We start from the raw sequence: 24,122 nt of genomic DNA, 5'->3' as shown, positions 1-24,122 counted from the left end.
TCTTAATGGTTATTCCAATTTCCAAACAAATCCTATATCGGCAACAGAAGGCTAAGAATCTTCACACTAATTTGGTAACAATGAAAAGAAAGCTTAAGAAGACAAACGAAATATTGTTACGAAAAAAAAAATAGCACAAGTTTATATGAAACAGAAGGAGAGTTGTGGTATCACACAAAAACTTCTAGAGATTTGCTATATCGAAACTTCCTCTCGGACGTCACAAGACAATCGCACCACTCAACTTTACCCCAAATCTCACCTCCTTGAGATCTTTCCAGCGAAATCTCCGCACACCAGATTTCTTGACTTTGAGGAAAAAACAAAGCTAGTTTCCCACCGTAACTCGCAGTGTGTAAGTATGACCACATTAAACTTGTCGACAAAAATGCCTCCAAACCTTTCACCACTTTCCAACACCTCTGCTTTCTATCATACGCTTTTAACTCTTTCCTATAAACTAATTCATAATAGTACAATACATCATCAACGTGGGAGAGCGCTGGATAGTCGGATCTTGATACACGAGCTAAGATGTCAACGACGAGGTCATGGGGAAGTGATGCAGTCAGAGACGGTGGTTCGGATGATTGTTCCTCTTTTTCCATAATTTGGAAGAAATCTTTAGATCAACTATCACGCAACCCTAACAGGTAGAGCAGAAGTCCAAAGCTCTAGCTAGCTAGTTTGGATAGCGCGCGTTTTATACGACTCCTAAGTCCTAATATATATCGAGTTTTTCTTAGGATATAAATATCAACAAAATAATATATAATACTAATTGATTACAATTTTATTGTAAATTTTAAATTATTTATATGTATGATCTTGTATAATATTATTATGTTATTTTAATTAGATATATGATTTTAGATATATAATGTCTAGTCGGTTTAATTATTATTTGCGTATATTATATTGCATTTATTTTTTGGTGTTATTACTATAATTATTCCTATAATTAGATTTTTAATTTTGGGTGTAAAATAATGGATTGGTCCATTTATTCATTTATTGGTATACTGAGTTAGATATATGTTTTTAATTTGGAATACATCTATTTTTTTTTGTTTTAATTAAACCAAATAAGATCAGTTTCATTCAGTGCACGAGTTTGGTTATTCATCTACAATGTGTAAATATATTTTCATTTTTTTGTATATTTGATGTTGATTTAAAAAAAAAAACACAATAAGAAAAATTGATAGTGATGATCAATACGAAGTTGTATAAAAGAGCATAACCAATATAATTTTGAAAGCTAATAATGAATGGAATTCAATATTTACTATATAATTAAATATTTTAAATTTTAAGTAATTTATATTTTTGATGTATAAACGATAAATTGAAAACTATATTAATAATTTTAGACATTACAATTCAGTTTAGTGTGGGTGTTCTTATTAAGGAGACATTGGGTGGTACGATAAATTAAAACTTAAAATCAAACTAAAGATTAAGCAAAAATAAGTTTTGATAACGGTAAAGTATAATATCTATAGTTCGCATATAATATTTAAAAATATTTCTGTAATTATTTTATTAAAATAGAATTATAATAAATAATATTTTTGTTTTCTATTAACAAATGTTATCTTGCTTAAGATTAAATTGTAAAATAACTTATTTAATATTTAAAATAAATACCAAACCAAATTTTGTGAATTGTTTGGGAAATTATTATTATACAAATTTATAGATTTTAAATTTTGTTTAGAAAATTATTATGCAAAACAAATGTAAAAAAACTCAGCAATATTAGTTTTAAAATACTTTAGTTCGTTTAAGAAATTTCAGTTTATCTTATGTTATCTAAGTTAGTTTTGATCATCTGAGAATTATATCTTGATATAAAGAAAATATTTTTATTACTTTTAAAATGTATATTATGTTATTTAAGATTATGTTTTAAAAGGAATATATTTCTAATATTAAGATTATTCTTGTGAACTTTCCTTTTTTATCTCTATAATATTATTTCAGAAGTCACTTTCTTATGTGTCGCGCTCATGTTAACTCTCACGATGGTTGATTACATTGATACCCTTAATGAATTAAAAACATTACATTTAAATACTATTACTGAATTTTTTATTTTGTTTTCTTTTTAAAATTTTCCAAATAACATATATAATAAAAAGGAAACATTTGTAAAGCTTTAAAAACAAATTAAAAACGAAAATTATGTATATATAATATGATTTCATTAAAAAGAAAAGTTCACAAAAATATAAATATTCCATTTAAAAATTATTTTTAAATAACATAAAATATACTTTTGAATTAATAAAATAAAAAAGTCAGTTTCTTATGTGTCGTGCTCACGTTAATTTTCACGATAGTTGATTACACTGATACCCTTAATGAATTAAAATATTACATTTAAATACTATTATTGAATTTTTTATTTAGTTACCTTTTTAAAATTTTCCAAATAACATATATAATAAAAAGGAAACATTTATAAAGTTTAAATACTATTATTGATTTTTTTATTTAGTTTTCTTTTTAAAATTTTCCAAATAACATATATAATAAAAAGGAAACATTCATAAAGTTTTAAAAACAAATTAAAAAACGAAAATATATGTATAGATAATATGATTTCATTAAAAAAAAGTTCACAAAATAGAAATATTTAATTTTAAAATAAAAATTAAATAACATAAAATATACTTTGAGTAATAAAATATTTCTTTATATCTATATTTTTTAGATGAAAATATATATTTGCATATAATGTGATTTCATAAAAAACATTCACACACATAATCTTGATATTAGAAAAAAAAATATTATTTCTTTAAAAACATAATTTTAAACAATGCAAAAATATATATTTCAAAGTAATAGAAATAATTTTTATATATCTATCTATTTTCTTAGATGATTACATTAAAAAACTAAGTAACATAAACTGATATATGTTTAATTGAGTAAAAATAGTTTATAATTAGTATTATTGAATTGTGTTATTTATTTTTTCATATATTTAGTTGACAATAATATCTTTCAATTAGAGTAAAAAAAATCTATAAACTTTATTTTACTTATATACTAAGATTTTTAAAATAAAATCACACTTATACTGCTTATTTTTAAGATATATTAAAAAAATAAAATGAATTAACAATAAATATATTTTGATCAAATAATTGTAAAATATTTTAAAATAATGTAACACTATATACTTTAATGAGGTAGATATATTATATTTTATCTTTATTAAAATTATTTGTTTTCATAATATTAAATTTGGTTTTAAATTTTATGTTTTTATGTTTGTAGAACTTAATATGACTATAGTTAAAATACCAAAACAAATTTTAATTCTTATTTTTAAGATTATTTAAAATAAATTTTAGTTTACCATTTAATAAATCTAAGACATAAAATTATTTAGAATTTATCAAATATTTTAATTATTATAAATATTGATAAGTGTTCTTGAGTTTCTAAATATTTATTAGTTACTTATGTATGTAATTTCATATTGATCATTGCTTTATTTTCTGATATTTTGTTTTAAAACAAATCAATATATAATTTGATAAATATTATGAAACTACATGCACATTTAAACGATAAATAAAAATAATTTGATTTTACGTAATTATAATAAAAAATTATAGTTCAGTTTGAATTTGAAAGAATATATGTAACTCAATATACTCACAACATGAGTTACCCGACTAATCCAACTTATATCTAAGATCATAGATTTAACTATATATTTTTATTATACTAATTTATTTTATAAATGTAAATTATAGGATGACTCAAAACATATTAACATATGAAAATAAAATATTAACCAACTATTATAATTTAGTTATTTTGTAAAATTTATATATATATGCATGAGATTGTAAAATATTATCCTTATATTAATTTACATAATTTGGAATTAGGCAATTTAGTTTATTTTATATTTTATTTTAAGCATAATATATCTTAAGTTATACATAATCTTACTCAAATATATTTACATATCTAAGACAACAACCAACGTAAATGCAAATAAGAAAAATAATCATGATTTTAATATATTTAAAATATTACCGTTGAATTCAGAGAAATATATGCAATCTAAAATACGCAAATGATAACTAAATCGACTATAAAAACAACAAAAACGACTAGATATAACATATCTAAAATCATATGTCTAATTAAAGTAATATAATATTATTAATATAAATTGTGCATACAAATTATATATTAATAACAATTAATTATTATTGTATATTTATTTTATAAATATTTATATTCGTGCATGAGCACGAGAAAATCACCTAGTATAATATTATTTAAGTAGTCAATTTCCTATGTGTCGCTTTCACGTTAACTCTCACGGTGGTAGATTACACTGACACCCTTCATGAATTAAAAGTATTACATTTAAAATACTATTATTTATATTTTTATTTAGTTTCCTTTTAAAATTTTTCCAATAAACATATACATATAATAAAAAGGAATTTTCATATAAAGTTAAAAACAAAGAAAAATTGAAAAAAGAAAGTTTACAAAATAGTAATATTACATTTAAAAAATATTTTTAAATAACATAAAATATACTTTTGAAGTAATATAAATTTGTATATAATGTGATTTCATTAAAAACAATTTACACAGATAACCTTGATCTTAGAAAAAAATATTATTTATTTTCATAGATAATTTTAAACAATAAGAAAAACATTCAAAGTAATAGAAACATTTATATATATCTATCTCTTTTCATAGATGATTATATAAAATAATTAAGTAACATAAAATGATATATGTTTAATTGACTAAAAATATTTTATAATTAGTATTATTAAAATGTTTTAATTATTTTCATATATTTAGTTGACTATAATATTTTATAATTACAGAAAAATGTCAATAAATTATATTTTACTTATATAATATTATTTTAAATACAATTAATAATCATTAATAAAATTTATATTAAATATCTTATAAATATATTTTCTATCAACTTTATAAGTGTATTAAACAAGATCCATTTTATGGAAAACTAAAAATTTCTTATATAAGTAAATTAAAAAATAAAAAATACAAAAAGTCATGTTTTTCATGATATGACAAATACAAGTACATATACATAGGATCATAGAATATTTTTCCCTAAATAGTGTTTTCTTTCTCACTCATATTATGGATTAATAATTAAACACGATAAATTAAAACTTAAAATCAAAATAAAGATTTAAACAAAAATAAATTTTGATAATGGTAAAGTATAATATCTATAGTTCGCATAAAAATATTGATTTATAATATTTAAAAATATTTCTGTAATTATTTGATTAAAATAGAATTATAATAAACAATATTTTTGTTTTCTATTAATAAATGTTGTCTGCTTAAGCTTAAATTGTAAAATAACTTATTTAATATTTAGAATAAATATCAAACCAAATTTTTTGAATTGTTTGGGAAATTATTATTATACAAAATTTATAGATTTTAAATTTTGTTTAGAAAATTATTACGCAAAACATATGTAAAAAACTCAGTAATATTAGTTTTAAAATACTTTAGATTATGTTTTATCTTGATATAAAGAAAATATTTTTATTACTTTTAAAATGTATATTATGTTATTTAAGATTATGTTTTAAAAGGAATATATTTCTAATATTAAGATTATTTTTGTGAACTTTCCTTTTTTATGAAATCAAATTATGTGTGTGCTATATTTTCATTTTAAAATCTAAAATCTTTTCCTTAAATAGCCATTTTTAAGTTTTGTCACAAAAATAACCCTCAAGAAAAAAAAATGACCAAAATATCCCTTTTTTATTTTGAAATTTTTAATATTTTTTTGTTATTTTTAAAAAATTTGAAACCCTATCTCCAAAACCACACTCCTTAACTCTAAACCCTAAGTCTAGATTAGTTAATCATAGGATAAAAATATATTTTTTCCCTTTAATAAAACTTATTTTGGTCATTTTTTTCATTGAGAGCTATTTTTATGATAAAAACTTAAAAAGACTATCGTAAGGAATTTCTCATCAAACTATCTATGATAAGTATTTTCATTTTTAAAATTTATAGTTCACTAACTAATGTTTACTTTTATTATATATATTATTTGGAATAATAACAAAGAAAACGAAAAGTTAAAAAAATTAATAATGACAATTAGTTATAATATTTTTAGTCTATTAATGGTATCTATGTAATCAAACATCGTAACAATTAACGTGAGCGCGACACGTAGAAAACTGACTTTTCAAATAATATAATAGATATATTTTTTTAATGAAACAACAGATCATTCTGAAAAAGAGGGAGTATGATCGATAGTCCGATGTCGGTTAGATCTTGCAGTTGGACATGAGAACTGGCTCGATACATTTTTGCACTCATATGTTCGACTTAGGTTATGGGGATCAGATCATTGTCCGGTCCATGCAGACATTCTGGTAAGGCCACTGAGGGCAAAAAAAACTTTCAAGTTTGATAAAAGATGGTTGGATAGTGAAGAAATCAGGCCAGTTATTCTTGAGGAATGAAACTCTTCCGATCTACCTACGGATGCAATTATTATGGAACATGTTGGAAGATGTCGCAGAGCTTTGAGCCAACGGTAAACGATATAAATTTTGAAAAGCAAATGGAGGAACTTAGGCAGACGGTTGAGGATATATACTCAAGTGATGTGGCAACAACCGAAGAGATATCATACGCTTTGAAGGACCTTTCTTACGCTCTTAATTAAGGTATAGGAAATGTTTTGGAGGCAGAAGAGTAGGGTTCTCAGGTTGCGGAAAAGAAACAAAAATTCTAAGTTTTTTACGTCTTAACAACGCAAATGAGAGCAAAAAATAGAATCAGAAGTCTGCTAGATTACTCCAAAAAATTAGCAGAGGGCGAGGAGGGACTGACTGGTAGCCGTTAGATACTGAGGTGAAACAACCATCCTAATCTATAAGCCTTTCAACTCTTTTTCCCCTTTGATCCTTATGACTACCCTAGAGAGGGTTTTTTTGAGGTTATTGCAAAGATATATTCCTTTTTGTGTTGTGATATTCTTCTGCTATATTTGTTTGCAATGTTTACCTTTTCATGTACAATTCCTGGTGTGGTTTTTATTCACTCTCTAAATTCGATTACCAGAAACAGAATATAGAAAGAAAAAAACTAAAAGAACACATAACCAAATGTTTTAACTTACTGGTTCCAAACAATCATAAGCTCGGTAACAGAAGACTAAACATCTTCACACCAAGATGAAAGTTGGTAACAATAAAAAGAAAGCACAAACGAAATACTGTTATAAAAAAAAAAAAAGAAAAAAAAAAGACAAGTTTATATGAAGCAGAAGGATAGTTGTGGTATCATCAAACAACAACATCTAGAGATTCCTTCAATTGAAACCCAGTCACAAGACGACCGCACCACTCAACTTTACCCCAAATCTCCCCTCCTTGACGTCTCTCCAGCGAAATCTCTGCACACCAAATCTCCTCCCCTCTTCTTTCATCTCCTTTAGGAAAAAACAAAGCTAGTTTCCCACCGTAACTCCCAGTCTTTGACCACAGTGAACTTCTAGTCTCCGCCAACAATGCCTTCAAACCTTTCACCACTCGCCAACACCTCTCCTTTCTATCAAAGGCTCTCAACTCTTTCACACAATCTTCTTCACATTCGTAATAGTACAGTACATCATCAACAACGCACCCATACCTCCACTCCTTAGAGTTCATAACCTCGTCTGTTCCCCATTTCCTCCCCTCTGGCTCGTAAACATAGGAGCTATCAAAATCTTTAGTGTACATCTTACCAGCCATCACCACACTTCCATGATACATGTCACCTGCCTCTACATCAGACGTCGTCTTCTCAGGCTCCCACGTTTGCGTCTCTGTGTTGAACAACACCACCATCATCTTGTCCAAGTCCCTGTTATCACGTCCAATGGCGTAGATTCTCCCGTCGATGACGTCAGCGACTGTGTAAACCAAAGGCTCAGGCATGCTAGGGAGAGATCGCACGGTGTGAGACTCACAGTCGATGCTTAGCGCCGTACTGCCGTCGTTACCGTCACCAAACATGTATATCTTCGAGCCCGCCGCAGCGAAGCATGAACGGTACGGTCCGCGCGGCAAAGCGGGAAGCGAAGGGACAAGGACCAAGCGGCGGTGACTGCCGTTCCGGAGGAGAATGTAGCAACGGTTCTCCTTGGTTCTTAGGTTGGAGAGGATGAGGTAGAGACAGTGCTCCGTGCATCCCAAGGAGGATCGTCTCGCGTATATCTCACGCGACCTAACGATCGATCGGAAGTACTTGGAGACGAGGGAGAGCTTTGGATAGTGGGATCTCGGAACACGGGCTAAGATGTTAACGACGATGTCATGGGGAAGTGACGTCGTCGTCAGAAACGGTGGTTCCGAGGGTGGAACCTCTTTTGGCGCCAGAGTCTTGGAAGACGTTTTAGATCTAAGCAGAAAACCTCTTCTTAACATTTTACCCCCCAAAAAAAAGAAAAGGAATGAAAGCAGAAACCATAATATAGGGGGAGAAGGCCTGAAGCCCTAGTTTGGGTAGCCGCGTTTTTATAGAACTGTCCTAATATCATTGTACATTTTTTTTTGCCAAGGAATATAATTTTACATATACGATGATAAACCTAATTAACACTTTAAATATTTTTATTTTATACAAGTCTAGTCCCATAACTTACCGTTCAACTCTTTATTACAAACCTTTGAAACAATTTTACTTTTAAAATTGTATTATATTTTAACCCGTATTTTCAAAGTGCATAATTACTTTTTAATAAAAAAATTCAATTTTCAATTTTTTGTTGTATTAATTTTTTTTGACACATATACTATGTGGTTTATTAAAATTAAAACCGTTTTAAAAGTATATCATATTTTAATTTGTTTTTTATATTTTATGTTTTCTACTGTATAAAAATATGTAGGAATCAAAATTTGGAATGTACTGATAATTTTATTTTGGTGTAGATGGTGATATTATATGGTTTGTATTAATTTTTCATTTACAGTATAATTATATAATTTGATCATGAAACTCAATATATATATATATATATATATATTTATATTTAAAGAAGTGAAATTTCGTATTATGAAAGAACAACCCGTTAATTTAATCTATTTCGTACCAAATAAAAATATGTTACTTTGCTCAATATATATTTCTGGATTATTTGAAAATACATGTAGTTATCTATTAACTATTATTTAAAATTATGTTAAATTAGTATAAGCTCAAACCTATTTTTTTATAGTTGTATATAGATATCACACGGTGTGGATCGCATCATATTTATGATTAGTAACCTTACTTGGCGTCATTTATTAATCGAACGTTACTTTGTTTTTATTAGGTAAGTTTGAAAGTTTGAGAAGATTTGTTTGACGATATTTATTTGTATAATATACTTTGTTTTCGAAAGTTAAATACAAATAACGGTTATTTTTTGTTAACTTGCGAGAATTGATAAAGATTATAATCGTGAAGTTTTAATTAGCAATTCAATTTGAAAAGTTGTTATTGCTGATTTTAAGGGATTGATTCATTACTTCTGTTTTAATATTAGGAAAAAAATTAAACGTAGTCAAGATTTTTTTTGGATTTGTAAAATATTTTTAAGATAATAATATATAGAGTATCTTTAATGGATGTATTTTCATGTATTTATCGACCTAAAATTATTGACAAATATATTCGTAATGAATTTTTAAAATTTAAATAAATTTAGTGGCCTATCAGTTATATATCACGTAAAATATAAATGTTAATTTTACAGAATAATTTTTTTTACTGGTATAGATTGGTTGGTCAAATCCTCTATCTTCATCTTCAGCTTAGACCTCATTGGTAGGGGTATAACAAAACAACAGTAAGTAGCATTAGCAACGTTCTTCAAAAGCTATATGTTTATACTTATTAATAATTTATATATATTCATTCAGCATACTACTATACGGCATACATCTATTTCTTTATGTACTTTTAGTCGCATTAATTTCTTCTATTTTACAAAAGCATTGCCAAACTACAAGGGCATGCCCAACTACATTTTTGTTTCCCTTTCTGCTCCCAATACGTTCTTGTATTGGAATCAGAGCATCTATCGGTTAACCTGCTTGTGTCGTTTGTAGTTGAAGTTTCACTACCTTGGAAACTTCCCCTTCTTTGTCCTTCTGCTGCGACACTCTGTCAAATGACTTGGGGCAAGTCTATCCAGGTAACAACAACTCACAATCTTCAAACTGTTCTTAAGCTTAAACCTCCAATAATTTTATAAGCAGTCAAAACATTTGAAATCAACTAAAAGGCGGTTCAAAATTTTATTGCGCTGATAAGTTACTGTTTGTGGGTAAGACTTTCAGTCCCCACCAAAACAATTGAAGAAGAACAAATGTTGTAAGCTTCCTCTGTCTTATTAACTCTTTCAAAAAGAAACAAATTTATCTCTCGACTTGAGACATGTAAAACAATTTAAGATGACTTGGTGACTTCATGTATAGCATTCGCAAGGTATCCCACGTTTCCTGTTGTAACACCGGCCATACTGCAACCCAAACCCATCAATCAAGACCCTCAATGATTTGCTAACCACTTGGAAGTGCATTAAAATCAATAAATGGAAGAAGTGAAGTTACCTGATACGACCATTACGGGTCATATAGATGTGATATTCGCTTGTTAAACGGTCAACCTGTTCTGGTGTCATCCCACTGTAGCAGAACATTCCAATCTGTTCCCCCCCAAAATAGATATGGTTTATGTAATTGTGTGAATCAAAAACGCCAAAAGTTCATAAATTATAAGAAAAGGTATTGTGGTTTTTACCTGCTTGGTTACGTGCTCCCATGATAGAGGCGATCCTAACTTCTCTAAGCTTTCTCTCAAAGCAGTTCTCATGCCAATTATCCGATCAGCCATGACCTGTTCCATTGCAAATTTTAAACTATATAGTTAAATCATCAAATACAAAAAAAAAGTGAATATGGGATAGAATGTGTTTCATAGGATAAGAGTCTCCATGTTTTAGCTAATGTGTGCTAATGCAAACATGGAATATAATGTTTTTACCTTAACTTCCTTTAGCCAGAGGCCTTTTAACGCTGGGTCTCCGAGAATGGTTGAGACTATTTGAGCTCCATGCAAAGGTGGGTTGCTGTACATTGGTCTAGCTAGTTGCTGCAACTGGCTTTTCACAGTCACGGCTTGCTTCTCATCTTCACAAAGCACGCTGCAGCACAAGACAGAGTAAGTGACTACTACATAGGCTCTCTCATACAAGTCGATAATGAATACCTGAGACATCCGACCCTCTGGCCGTAGAGTCCCATGTTCTTAGCATAAGACTGAGAGATTCCAATATGATGACCGTCCTCGAGAAAGATCCTGATGGACTTGGCGTCTCTCGCAGGGTCACCGCTTGCAAAGCCTTGATAGGCCATGTCGAAGAATGCGAAATGGTTTTTGGCCTGAAAAAATAAGAACTTGCTGTTAGTGAATGATAGACAAATATAATTAAGGTGAACTTTATCACCTTGAATAGCTGTGAGATCTCTCTCCATTGCTCCTCTGTAGGGTCTACTCCAGTAGGATTGTGAGCACAAGCGTGGAGAAGGAAGAAGGAGCCTTGCGGAGCATTCTATGAGAAATAATTAGGAAGTTATCATCAATATTAGTTAGATGTAAATAAGCTTGTGGAAGAAGTTGTTGTTGTTGTTGCTAGCTAACCTTCACATCATCCATCAACCCTGAGAAATCCAAGCCCTTGGTTTCTGGATGGTAGTAATGGTACGTCTTTTGAGTGACTTGTGCATCTCTCCAGATGTTGTGGTGGCTGTACACACAAAAAAAAAAGAGAGATAGCATTAAGCTATAACGCCTACTTTGGTAAAGCAAAAGAAGCTTGGCCACACTTACTTGGACCAGGTTGGTACAGGAATGTAGATCTGCGAATCGGGACGGAAACGTTTCTGGAAGTCTGCGAAGAGCCGGCAAGCTCCAGTGCCGGAGAGAGACTGAACTGCAGCAATCCTTTTGTCTTTGATAAACTCAGAGTTGTCCCCATAGGCAAGCTTCAATGTCTCGTCCACCATTTTGACACTCCCTCCCATCGGAAGATACTCCCTTTAATCGATAAATACAAATAGATATAGTTCAAGTCAGTCTTATGGTGATCTCACTCACATGATGTAAACAATCAACAACACACTCAACAAAACATATGTGAAGACTCGAAAAATACTGAAAGGCTTTGGTTAATCAATAACTTGATAAGAAACAGAGGTTCAAGTCAGTAAAAGAGTATGAACAGGACAAAAGAAAAGATAGCATCAGCTCCAGAAACAAAACAGCTAGAAATTTTTTTTTTTTCTCTACAATATCATTTCCACAAATCTATATATAACTTATGTGGCTTGCGGTTTCTAACACGCTGTATTGTTAACCACCATTTCAGCTATATGAATAAAATAAAAAAAACATAGCTCTATGAACCACCATCTTCTCAGCTCTATGAATTAAAAAAAAAAGTTCTTTTGAATCAAAGAAGAAAGAAAAGGAAAGAAAGCTAATTAAGCACACACATTCGTTTCTTCAGCTACAAGTTAGGAACTTTACCAATTACACAAGTTTAGTAATCAACTTTTTCAGGGAAATGTTTTGAAAAAAAAAAAAGAATCTTTACATGAAGGAGGTGCCAGCGATCCTACGCTCAGCTTCACGGACACATTCCAAGACAACAGGCTTCCCATTATCATCTCGATATGCTCCCTAACCATGTCATTTAATTAATTAATACATACATACATATATATATTAGCTTCATCAACCATAAGTAAATCCAGATATTCAATTCAGGTAGTGGAAGATCTAAAAGATCAAAATGAAATATGCTAAGATCTGGAGAGAAAGAGAGATGGCTCACCACACCAACGTTAACTTTGTCGGGACTAGGATCAGCGAGAAAGGCCTCGGTGACTCCGAGGATGGGATCTTTGGGAGCGGGCTCGACGTTCTTCCACCACGAAGACATGGATCTCAACCCCGAGATCTGACGGCTCATCATCGTCCCCCGTGAAGCGGAGTTACGGATTGCCGTCGCCATCATCGCCATAATAACTCTCAAAACGCACAGAGAAAAAAAAAAGAGAACAATCGTTGGAAGTGATTTTATATGAGGAGGTGGCGACTCGTACGAAGTTAAGGGCAGATGAGGACGAATGGGAGAACGAGACACAAGTTGCTTTGATGATGGCTTTGGACTGTGTGCGCGAGAGATAAGATTTACTTATTTAAAATAAATTAATATGCTTTAAAACAACAAAAGTAAATACTATACATTAATGTTTTTTTTTTTGGAGTTACTTATGTGTCTTTTTTGTGTCAGTTTTGTTGCTCTTTTCAATCTTCCACTACCTGAAAATTCCGAATATAATTCTACGGTTCAAAATTAGACAAATATAGACACGTCCTACATAGCCCATGTTCTGAAAATCGGCCGCCTAGGCGCTACGCGTCACTCTTCCACCCCGATTTATGCCAAATCGGTTTAAAAAATCGGATATCCGATTTTTTCCGCCTAGACCGCCTAAATGACCGCATAGCCGCCTAGCCGCCTAAATGACCGCCTAGCCGCCTAGGCGGCCGCCTAATCTATTTTTTTTTTTTATTTTTTTTTTTTTAGGGTTTAGGGTTTAGGGTTTAGGGTTTAGGGTTTAGATTTTAGGGTTTAGGGTTTATGGTTTAGGGTTTAGGGTTTAGAATTTAGGGTTTAAGATTTAGAGTTTAGGGTTTAGGGTTTAGATTTTAGGGTTTAGGGTTTATGGTTTAGGGTTTAGGGTTTATGGTTTAGGGTTTAGAGTTGAGAAATGAGGTTTTGGGGATAAGATTTCAAATTTTGAAAAATAAAAAAAATAAAATTTTCAAAGAATAAACTTAGAAATGTGCTATTTTGGTCATTTTAGGTTTTGAGTGTTATTTTTGTGATATAAACTTAGAAATGTGCTATTTTGGAGATTTGCCCAAAAACATATCCAGTATTGTTTACTTAATTTCAAAAGCAAGCTGTATAACATTACGTTTAAATGTTTTAATGGTAATCACATGCTTCCTTCCGTTATATCCAATTCTCATGGGTGAAGTAAATTAGTTAAGTAAAACTCTCCAACCGAAGCTTGTTGCAGATTAAATAGATGGATTTGTATCTATTGTGGATATGAAATACAATTTGATAACCCACTAAAATGTAGTATATGTTGACAGTTAGACCTAGTGGCGGATGACCATATGTCTTTCTCACTAAATTTCGATTTTTTTTAATATAACTAGTTCAAATTTTGATTTTTGTAAGTAACTAATTTAAACCCTTTTTTAAACTGATTCTTCAAACTAAAGTACACACTTAGCCAAGGCTTTAGTTTTTTTTCGGTTTTGATCCATATTATACAAAGCCCACATCAAATAAGAACCCACCAAGAATTAATAAGTCTACATGATATTTCTGCACAAATTCTAGATTTGATACTTATATTTGACTTTGACAAAAAAACAAATAAAAAATACTTATATTAAGATATAAAACATATTTCAACTTTAAATAAATTGCATAATATTGGAGTACAAGAGAAGAGAACCGAATGGTTTTATCCAGACACCATAGATCAAACCATATCCAACCAGGTCTCTTAAATTATTGAACATAAGGATAAACAAACTTAAACAGATTTATTTGAACTGACAATAACACATGCCTGACATAAACTCCAGTAGTTGTGGAGAGGGGAGAGGACCTTTGTATCTTTGATTACTTGTCTTGAGGCTCTGAGTCATCCTCCGCTTTCACCGACTTGGATACGAATGTAACCGGTTTCTTTGGGGTCTCATTTACTGTCAAGTTAAATATCTCTGGCCTTGAGTAATGCCCGACCACATCGAAGTATAACTTGGCTCTTGCGACATCACCAAGATCTAGATGAGAAAAAAAAAGAGAAGAATAATGTTATCGAAATGATTAGGTATAAAGGGTTCATAATTTTCTGTACTGATGCCTAATTAAGATAAACATCAAAATACCAAGATCAGCCGTGATGAGACCCTCTGATTCAAAGTTTGGTCCGGCAAGAATCTTTCCCAATGGTGAAATAATGACACTACCGCCCTGGGAGACAATAGCCTCTTGGTGTTGATCTGGGTACCAGTCGGTGAACAAGTAATCTGCATGGTCAGGGAAATCTTTACGCAGGCAGAACTGGCAAGCCGACAGCACGAAACATCCACCCTCGATTGCAATGTGCATCATCGACGATTGCCATTCCTTGGAACCGTCAGCAGTAGGTGCACAATATAATTCAATTCCTGCAGCAAGCAGCCCAAAAATATGTTAGGAGTGAGTGTTACATTAGAAGTTAATTAGAAAGGGGATTTTTAGGAGAGTCTTAATTACCTTTTCCGTACAAGGAAGTTCTGTAGAGGGGCATCCTATTTTCCCAGCAAATAGCAGCACCGAGTTTGCCAAGGGGAGTGTCGTAGACAGGGATGGTTGATCCATCCCCGAAACCCCAGATGCAACGTTCGAGAGATGTTGGCATGACTTTACGGTGCTTGCCCAAGAAGCGACCTTCGGAACTGAAGAAAAGGGCTGTGCAATAGAGTGTATACCCATCCTTCTCCATCGCTCCCATCACCAAGTACACTTTGTATTTCCTAGCAATCTCTGCCAGTTTGTCTACTTCAGGGCCTGTCACCAAAACCCCCAAACAAATGTGCAAAAAGGAGTTATTATTGACCCAACCCTGTGCTCAGTTGAACTATAAGCCTCACTCCATTTATTCCATTTGCAAATGAAAGTTAACATTTGGCTTACTCATTTCTGACACCAGTCACCATTAATTTAATCAGATACTTGTCTCCAAAAACAATCAATCTAAAATATTCATAAGCAGAAATACACTAGAGATTTATTTATATACAATAATTACAGTTCTACCAGGTTTTTACTTTTTACGTATGGAGTCCTGAATACTACATACTTATTTATATTTTTGGAACCTATCCGTAAGCACAGAGTACGACGAACATGATGTATACTTTGAAAACAAACATTTAAATAAATAATTTGTTGACAATAAAACATTTAAATAATAATTTATATATTCTGATTTTTTTTTAAAAGATGGACACTAAAAGAGATGTCATGATCCTTTACCAGGAACCACAATGGCAGAAGCATGATATCTACGGAAACAGTCACGACCAGCTTCGTTATGAACACCGACTCCTATGCCGAACCTATATCCACGAGGATAGCCAGCGATAAACGCTTCGGGGAACACCACCAGCTGCGCTCCGTCGCTAGCCGCCTCCGCAATAAACTTCTCTGCCTTTTCTGCAAACTCAAGTAAACCATTTGATACTATTTTGACGGAAACTCTTAGGAAGAAGAAAAGGTGAGTTACCAATAGTTTTGGGAGTATCGTTATAGACAGTGGAGGCCTGGACGATGGTAGCTCGAACGATGGTAGATGGGATATCGGGAAAACCCGGAGTAGTGGCGTTGAGAGCTTTTGACATTTCTTCACTACCAGACATATCACTTAGTTTCTCTTACTTTGTAGTTTGGTGATATACATGGAGATGTGACAGGCAACCCTTATATAGACTTTTTGCCATCGGTTTTTTTTTTTTTAACTCGTGATTTTTTTGTTATATTTTTACCAATGGATAATATTAAAGAAAAAACACTATGGTTTTCTCCGCCAATATGGAGAGCCGTGCACGTAAATATTTGTTTATAAATAATACAAATGACTTATGAAATTTGATCCCAGAAAAAATGACTTATGAAGTAAATTGTTGAGAAAGCAACAATGACAAGAAAATGTATAAATTATTTTGTGCTTGATGTACAAAGATCCAGCCTTTTTGTGTTAGGTTTATATATGTCCAAAATTGATTGGTTCGAAAAGGAAGGAGTCAATGTCTCGAAGGAAGGAGTGAATGTATGGACTCAAATCCAATGAAAGAGAAATTATTAACTTCAGAAAACGATATATACATGAGAAATACTTTAAAAATAATCCTAAATTTTTTTAGAGCAATTCTCTCAAATAACCCTTTTAAAATTTTTGTCACAAAAATAGACCTAAACAAAATAACTAAAATATTATTTTTTATTTTTGAAATTTTTAATATTTATTTTTTTATTTTTTTAAATTTAAAACCATATTCCCAAGATTTCACCCTTTAACTCTAAACCGTAAGTCTGAATTAGTTAACCCTAAGGTGAAAAATATATTTTTACCCTTTAATAAAACTTATTTTGGTCATTTTCTTCATCGAATATTAGTTTTGTGAAAAAATTTTAAAAAATGCTATCATATAAAAGTTTTCAATTTTTTATCGCAAATAATACACAAATGTCAAAATGAATAAACGTTTTTTAATTAAAAAAGGAAAATGACAAGTATACCCTATTTTATAGATATATACTCAAAAGTTTGAAATTTATTTTTTCGAAATTCATTTTATAAAAAAATTCAAAAAAGAATTCAATTTTTTATTTTTTCAAAAATTTACTTTTTCAAAAAAAAAAAAATTTAAAATGGTTTAGGAACAATTCGAGGAAATTTCTTAAACCTAAATTCATATGTTACAGAGTCTTCTAATACATAAAATTTTGAGAGTCTGATAATATAATTTTGTGATGAAATTCGAAGTCTACTACTATTCTGGATGTTAAAAATCATCCAAGAATGTTAAAATATATATATTTTTAAATAAGATTTGTATAAATTTAATCAAAAAATAATCACACTAAATTAAATTTATAATGTCATGTGAATCTAACACAAAAACAAAACACACAAAAATATACATCTAAAATCTATAGATCTACTTTTTAGGAGGGAACATGAAAATCATAGATGTTAATCTTCATCCGCTCATCCAAAAATATTCCACCTCAACAGCAATTTTTTGTATTGATTTAGATATAATTTATCATTTATGTTAAAACTTTCTTACACTTTAAAATTATGTATTTCAACTTTTAAATTTTGGCTAAAATACACGTTAGTGTAACTATGTATTTAACTGTTTGGTGATATTGATGTGCTTATGATGTGGCTAATGAGTAATGAGTTATTAAAACTATAAGAAGTAATGTGTATCATCAAAACTGGAAAAAAAATTTCTAAAAAAAAAACATTTTATTATAGAAAAGTAAGACAATGTTATTACACGAAGATACAAGTCGCACTTTTTTTTTGGAAGATACAAGTAGCACTTTCAATCAAGATTCATTAATTTTATACTTTTATTTCATAAAATCGAATATTGAGTTTCATAAAATAATAGATGTATATAAGTTTCATTAGCTGTTCATATATTTTCTCCGTCTCATCTAGGCCTGGGCAAAATAACCGGAACCGAAGAACCGAACCGGAACCGAACCGAAATACCCGAAACCGGAACCGGACTAATACCCTCAAATACCCGAACGGTTCCTATATTTTTATATCCGAAATAACCGAACCGAACCGAGAACCGAACGGGTACCCGAATATATAAAAATATTAATTATATATACATATAACATCACTAAATATATATTTTTATTTTAAAATTCTATTAAAAGTATCTGAAAATAGTTGAGGATAACTAAATTATTATAAAGTATCCAAACTACCCGAAAGTATCTGAAACTATCCAGATAGTTTTATCTGAAATATCCAAAGTAATCCGAAATATCCATTTTTTTTATCTAAATCATCATAATTATTTGATATTTTACCCTAAATAACCGATATTTTATCCAAATTATCCAAACTACCCGAACTATCCGAACCCGAACCGGATCCAAATGAGAACCGAACTTTTTCCGGATATTTTCCGGTTCCTACATTTACTATCCGAACCGAACCGAACCCGAAACTATCCGAACCGAACCGAACCGAAAATAGGTCAAGTACTAAATGGATCCTCTAGCCCCTATCCGAACTACCCAGAACCCGAAATACCCGAACCGAACCGAACCGATACCCGAAATGCCCAGGCCTAGTCTCATCTTAAAAGTGTTCATTGTATTTTACACTATAGTGCCTAGATTTGTTTAGTAAAGTTGAAAGCTCCAATAATCAGACAGTCAATTTCTTAAAACTTGGTAGATCTGGTTTTGTTACATTGTAGAGTGCGTAGATTTGTATAGTATAGTTGAAAGCTCCAATAATCAATCAGACAGTCAATTTTTGTAACTGTTTAGGTAGATCTGGGTTGTTACATTGTAGAGTGCGTAGATTTGTTTAGTATGCATAGTTGAAAGGTCCAATAAACGTGTCAGTTTATTTTCAATTGTTAGGTAGATCTGAATTTGCTTTGAGATGTGCAATTTTTGTTTTTATTAGACTATAAAATTTATCAATTTCTCGTTACTCCAAATTCTGACTCATTTAGATCCCCCTCATCTTAAGTAACAACTTATTCAAGGACGGTTGTCTTTGTTTAGTGAATTGCGAGCTAGCTAGATACCAACAGTAACAAGTTCAGAGACCAGAGTTGGATGATTTGACCATGAATGTATTCATCTATTTTTTCTTCTACGAGAGAACTCTATAATAGAGATGAGTTTCTCTCTAATGTATTTTTCTATTTCTTTTTCTATAAAAAAATATACTTAAAAGATTCTTTTTATTTTATTTTATAAATAACACATTTAACTTATAAATGTTGCAAATTAACCCATTTATTATAACTTTTAATTTTTTTCATAAAATTGCAATATTATTTAAATTAAACATTTTATTACAAATAAATTTAGAAAATAATAATAAAACAAAATAGAAATTATCTAAACATCTCATTACTATATTTTCTCATAAATGGTCAATTAATGCATTTCGAAGTGAGAAATAAACTTTCTTATCCTTGATTTTTCTGAATCAACTTATAAACTCTTGGAACAGATTATCTTCGTCATCTTGTATTTGGACTTCTGGTGGTGGAGCTTCTCTTCCAATACACTACAAGAAGGAAATAAACAATTCTTAGAGAACCTAAAGAAGTCAAATGAACAAAGACAAACATCAGTTGGGGATTTACGGACAAAATTTTGCTTTAAAACAGATGAAGGAATTTTTTTTTTTTTTTGTGACGTAAATTCCATAGAAGATCTAAATGTCCGTGAACATTTTCAAGTAAAGAAAGCACATATTTTACAAAAACGCAGTCACCAGCAACAAAATCAGCAAACTCCTCCTCCACCCACGTCGTTTGGACAATCTTTTAACAATTTTGTGGATCCGGAAATAATTTACCGGAGTATTAAGTTGTTTCAACATGTTGTATTGATTAATATTTAATTATTAAGTTGTTTCAATATTTAAGTTTAATTTTAATATGTTATCAATATGTAAAATTATGTTAAACTTTTAATAATTAAATTTTAATTAATAGTTTTAATTATCAATATAAAATTTTAGATATCATTCATTAAATAAAAAGTCTGACTTTAAAATAAAATAATTAGTATGTAAACATAAAATAATTAGATATCTTTTTATTTATTTTATTTATAATTATAAAAATTTAAAATTAATATGTAAATAAAAATCTGTGCATTTATATGTAAAAATTGTATTTCTTCATAAACATGTTTTTTATTTATAATCACAAAAGTTAAAAGACTATTTTGTAAATAAAAAAATACTTCTCTATTATAGAGGAATGCTATTTTTTTCCCTACATACAGAAGAAAAAATAGCAATCTCTATTATAGGAGAAGAAATAGAGGTGAGTTAGAGTAGATTTTTCTATATAGAGGCAAATATAGGGGTGGGTTGGAGATGCTCTTACGTAGTTAAGGGTTGCTTATTAATTTTTGTCTATTTATTCAAAGTTTATTGCATCAAATTAATTATAACGTATGAGTCATGGTGCCAATAATTTACTGAACAATACCAAGAAAACACCTGAAAACTCAAGGTCATCGAATGTAATTGGAATATGAACCGGAAGTGGAATTGAACAAAAGAAAATTCAAAACAAGTGATAAAAGAAAGACATATATGGCAGTTGCATGATCAGACATGATACCAAAGAAGCAGGTTAAGAAAAAGCAGAACAAATGAGTTTTTGTTGGCACAGGTCTCAGACGACCATGTCGTTTTCATGCTTCCATGGCATTGATAACTATGACCTGGTTTCAAGAAAGATGTCTGTGGAAAGAGAAGAACAAACATAATCAAACAGGGGATAACAACGCAATAGAATATAATCAAGAAAGTCATTTCAGGTGCTTCTTCTGAAAATACTCAACACAAGCTAGCAAAGATCAAACTCCCAAAGAATCAAAGGCTTTAGATAAAGATCCAACTCTCACAACCCTTTAAATCCCTTCTTAAGAGAAAAAAAGTAACATTATTTATTTAACATTAAATCAAACTAAAAGCTAACACATGAAATCAAGAAAGCTAAGCTCTACCTCTTGCAAAGCTCTGAGAAGTAGCGAGATCCATTGTACAGAATAAACCACATCAGGATTACAACCAAAGAATCTGAAAGAGAATGTTAAAGGAAAAGGCAAGAGCTCTGTTCTTGAACAAAACAAAATTCAAATTTGATCAGATCGAGGCAAGAGAAAGGATACTGAAAAGGTATCGTTCCCACCAATCAAGCATGTAAAGCCCAAATGTGACGTTGTAAAGGTAGATTTTGCGTTGAACCCAATTCATATCTAAATCAGATCCCTGCCATAAGAATGTGAGAAAACAAAACATTATAGATCCTCTGATTCGACGGTCGGAAAACCCCAGTTTCAAGTTTTCAAAAAAGTTACCTTGTAAGGATCAGACAGAGAGAACGTGGAGAAAATAAAAAAATTTAAACCGCGAATTTCAAACTGGATACGTACTAATACCGATACAGTGATTACCTCCCAAGATGTTTGTATAATCAGAGAGAGACAGAGAAGGAGCTTGATGGTGATTGGTGAAGTGTCGTAGAACCACTTTGGGCCAATTATATATTACCGGTTTAATGGTATGGTTTCTCTTATACCGGTAATTGAAACTAAACCCTTTTTTCTTAAAATGTTGGTTTGATTTGAGGTTTTTCTCTTTTTTGACTTTTGATTTTGAAGCAATCTTTGAAGGAAAAACAAATCCGTTTTAGTTCCTTCAACGTTGGAAACTCCGGGAAGATAGGATCAATAACATATACTATCATGTGATTTCACCATCATCTCCTTGATCCAGTCAACCAGATAAAGCTGAGAAACATTGTTCTTGGTAAGCTTAAAAGGTACTGTAAATAGCAATGAGTTTTGGGCTACAATATGTGTTATGTGTACTCTCAGATGTGGCGGAATATGGTCTACATAGACAGGAATAAACGTTGACATGCTCAATGGGATAGATGGTATTATCTTAGGATTCCATTGATTATCAGGAAGAATCTTGTTCGGCTTTTTGTATTGATGAGTGATCGATTCTTGGTTCAATGAAACCATAATGTTCTATATAACAATCATTCATTCAGGCAAAATAACAATCCATATAAGTAAAAAAATAGGATGAATAGCACAGAGAAGAAGAGATCATCAGACCCTTTTGCTACTCTTTAAATGATTTTTTCCTCTTTCTCCAGGCCAAAGGTCGGTTGTTTTCCATGAATATCCATGAAAAAAACGATGAAAGAAAAGAGAAAAGCTAAATGTAGGTGGAAGCTGTTATTTCTAATCCAGAGCTTGATGCCAAATAATGAAGGTGTTTAGAGGGTTTGTGTTCGATCAAGTCTGATCCTTATGAACAAGGTCGGTTTTAGATATATACCAATACAATATTGACTTTGATCCCCAAAATCCTTGAGTTTATAAATAAACTATATGACTCACAAATTGTTATAAAATTATTTATTTTTTGTTAAATGGTTTCTATCTTTAAAATTTATGGACCGGCTCTAATTGTGAAAATATGATTATATTCATCACTACGAGCCAACTTCAATCTTCCGATTACTCAAAGTTAAATTGCAGATTTTTAGCTTCGTTGCAGTTTCAGATTTTGATTATCAACATTCTTTTGAAACCAACTTCAACCTTACTATTACCATGGCTTTTGTATTGTTGCTGCTCATGTGTTGCAAGGTCAGCCTTTAGTTTGGAAGATTGCTCTACGGATGATTTGCTCTCTGTACTGTTCAAAGGCTCAACATTTTGGTGTTACATCACCTATGTGATTGTAGCCAGTGTTAAAAATTTTATTCCTGCACTAGTTGCGGAACCAATCACAAGCATTAGATCACTGATTGTGTTCTTTGTTTTCCATGGCGTCATTCCGCTGCTTAAGCCTAGTGTGGTCGGAATACAAGGATTTCTCCGCAATGTTAGTTGTTTATGTATAATGATAGCTTCTATCTTTGTGTTTTTGCTTGTCTTTTGTTGCAGCAAAATTTGTTAGCCAGTATGACTTTGTTATCATCTTTGTAAACAATTCCTCTTCTAATGGAGACTAGTTATCTATAAAATTTTGTTTTACCAAAAAAAAAATTCATCACTACGAGCCTTTGTAGTGATAAAGATGATGAATCAGTGAGAGAAAGTTTTCAAGCCATTCTGCATACTCATTTGAGTAATATCCAAAGTTGAATTAGTATGTTTTAAAAAGATATACCTGAAATGCGTTTTATAAAAATGAGAGAATATTTAGTAATTGTAGTAGTATCTAAAGAGTTAGCAGAGGTTTTGAACTTTGTTTGACTGTGTATGTTACTCAGACATTGAAGGCTTTTTAGGGTTGCTATTGTATTCATCGGCCAATTAATGTGACACACAGTAACTTAAGAGAATCGATAGAACAAAAAACAAATAATGTCAAAGAATTAATTTCTTATAACCATTAAGATTAGGTGAATCCGAATTTTGGATATAGTCGGTCCAAAATTCTCTTTTCATCATTTGTTATGTTGTTGCTATAACCAATTTGAGTCCCACTTGCTTTTCCTATTCATTTGCTCATCTTCCCTACCCTCTTACACGGGGTTATTTCTGATTTTATGTTTTCTTCTTATTACTTTATTATTGTTTAGTACTCTTTTTAACACCG

The 24,122-nt window shown here is 30.6% G+C and overlaps 4 protein-coding genes across 5 annotated transcripts; all 4 read right to left on the bottom strand.

Moving 5' to 3' along the window:
- Positions 1-7,367: 7,367 nt before the first annotated feature.
- On the bottom strand, positions 7,368-8,492 carry LOC106405395 (F-box/kelch-repeat protein At4g38940). The gene has a single exon (XM_013845954.2). It carries the CDS (start codon positions 8,490-8,492, stop codon positions 7,368-7,370), a length of 1,125 nt encoding a protein of 374 aa, XP_013701408.1.
- Positions 8,493-10,328: 1,836 nt separating this feature from the next.
- On the bottom strand, positions 10,329-13,294 carry LOC106406282 (aspartate aminotransferase, mitochondrial). The gene is made up of 10 exons (XM_013846905.3): positions 12,953-13,294; positions 12,713-12,798; positions 11,947-12,153; positions 11,758-11,863; positions 11,564-11,668; positions 11,326-11,498; positions 11,101-11,260; positions 10,858-10,953; positions 10,668-10,762; positions 10,329-10,576 (listed from the first exon to the last, which is right to left on the bottom strand). Exons 1-10 carry the CDS (start codon positions 13,139-13,141, stop codon positions 10,504-10,506), a joined length of 1,290 nt encoding a protein of 429 aa, XP_013702359.1. The 5' UTR covers positions 13,142-13,294; the 3' UTR covers positions 10,329-10,503.
- Positions 13,295-14,609: 1,315 nt separating this feature from the next.
- On the bottom strand, positions 14,610-16,658 carry LOC106348366 (nitrilase 2-like). Its single transcript, XM_013788093.3, has 5 exons — positions 16,482-16,658; positions 16,232-16,411; positions 15,470-15,763; positions 15,100-15,381; positions 14,610-14,994 (listed from the first exon to the last, which is right to left on the bottom strand). The coding sequence occupies exons 1-5, from the start codon at positions 16,612-16,614 to the stop codon at positions 14,831-14,833; spliced, it is 1,053 nt and encodes a 350-aa protein (XP_013643547.1). The 5' UTR covers positions 16,615-16,658; the 3' UTR covers positions 14,610-14,830.
- A 4,351-nt stretch (positions 16,659-21,009) lies between these two features.
- LOC106405429 lies at positions 21,010-22,929 on the bottom strand. Of its 2 annotated transcripts, none has more exons than XM_013845979.3 (4): positions 21,953-22,929; positions 21,668-21,767; positions 21,503-21,575; positions 21,010-21,236 (listed from the first exon to the last, which is right to left on the bottom strand). In XM_013845979.3, the coding sequence occupies exons 2-4, from the start codon at positions 21,750-21,752 to the stop codon at positions 21,224-21,226; spliced, it is 171 nt and encodes a 56-aa protein (XP_013701433.1). In that variant the 5' UTR covers positions 21,753-21,767; positions 21,953-22,929; the 3' UTR covers positions 21,010-21,223. The 2 variants fall into 2 exon arrangements, with proteins under 2 accessions (XP_013701433.1, XP_013701431.1); XM_013845977.3 differs by having other exon boundaries at positions 21,857-22,253.
- Between the last annotated feature and the right edge of the window lie 1,193 nt (positions 22,930-24,122).

The sequence above is a fragment of the Brassica napus genome, chromosome C4 (genome assembly GCF_020379485.1).
Source record: "Brassica napus cultivar Da-Ae chromosome C4, Da-Ae, whole genome shotgun sequence".
Lineage (NCBI taxonomy): Eukaryota > Viridiplantae > Streptophyta > Magnoliopsida > Brassicales > Brassicaceae > Brassica > Brassica napus.
Note: the sequence above shows the minus strand (reverse complement) of the source record. Positions and strands in the feature narration are given on the sequence as shown.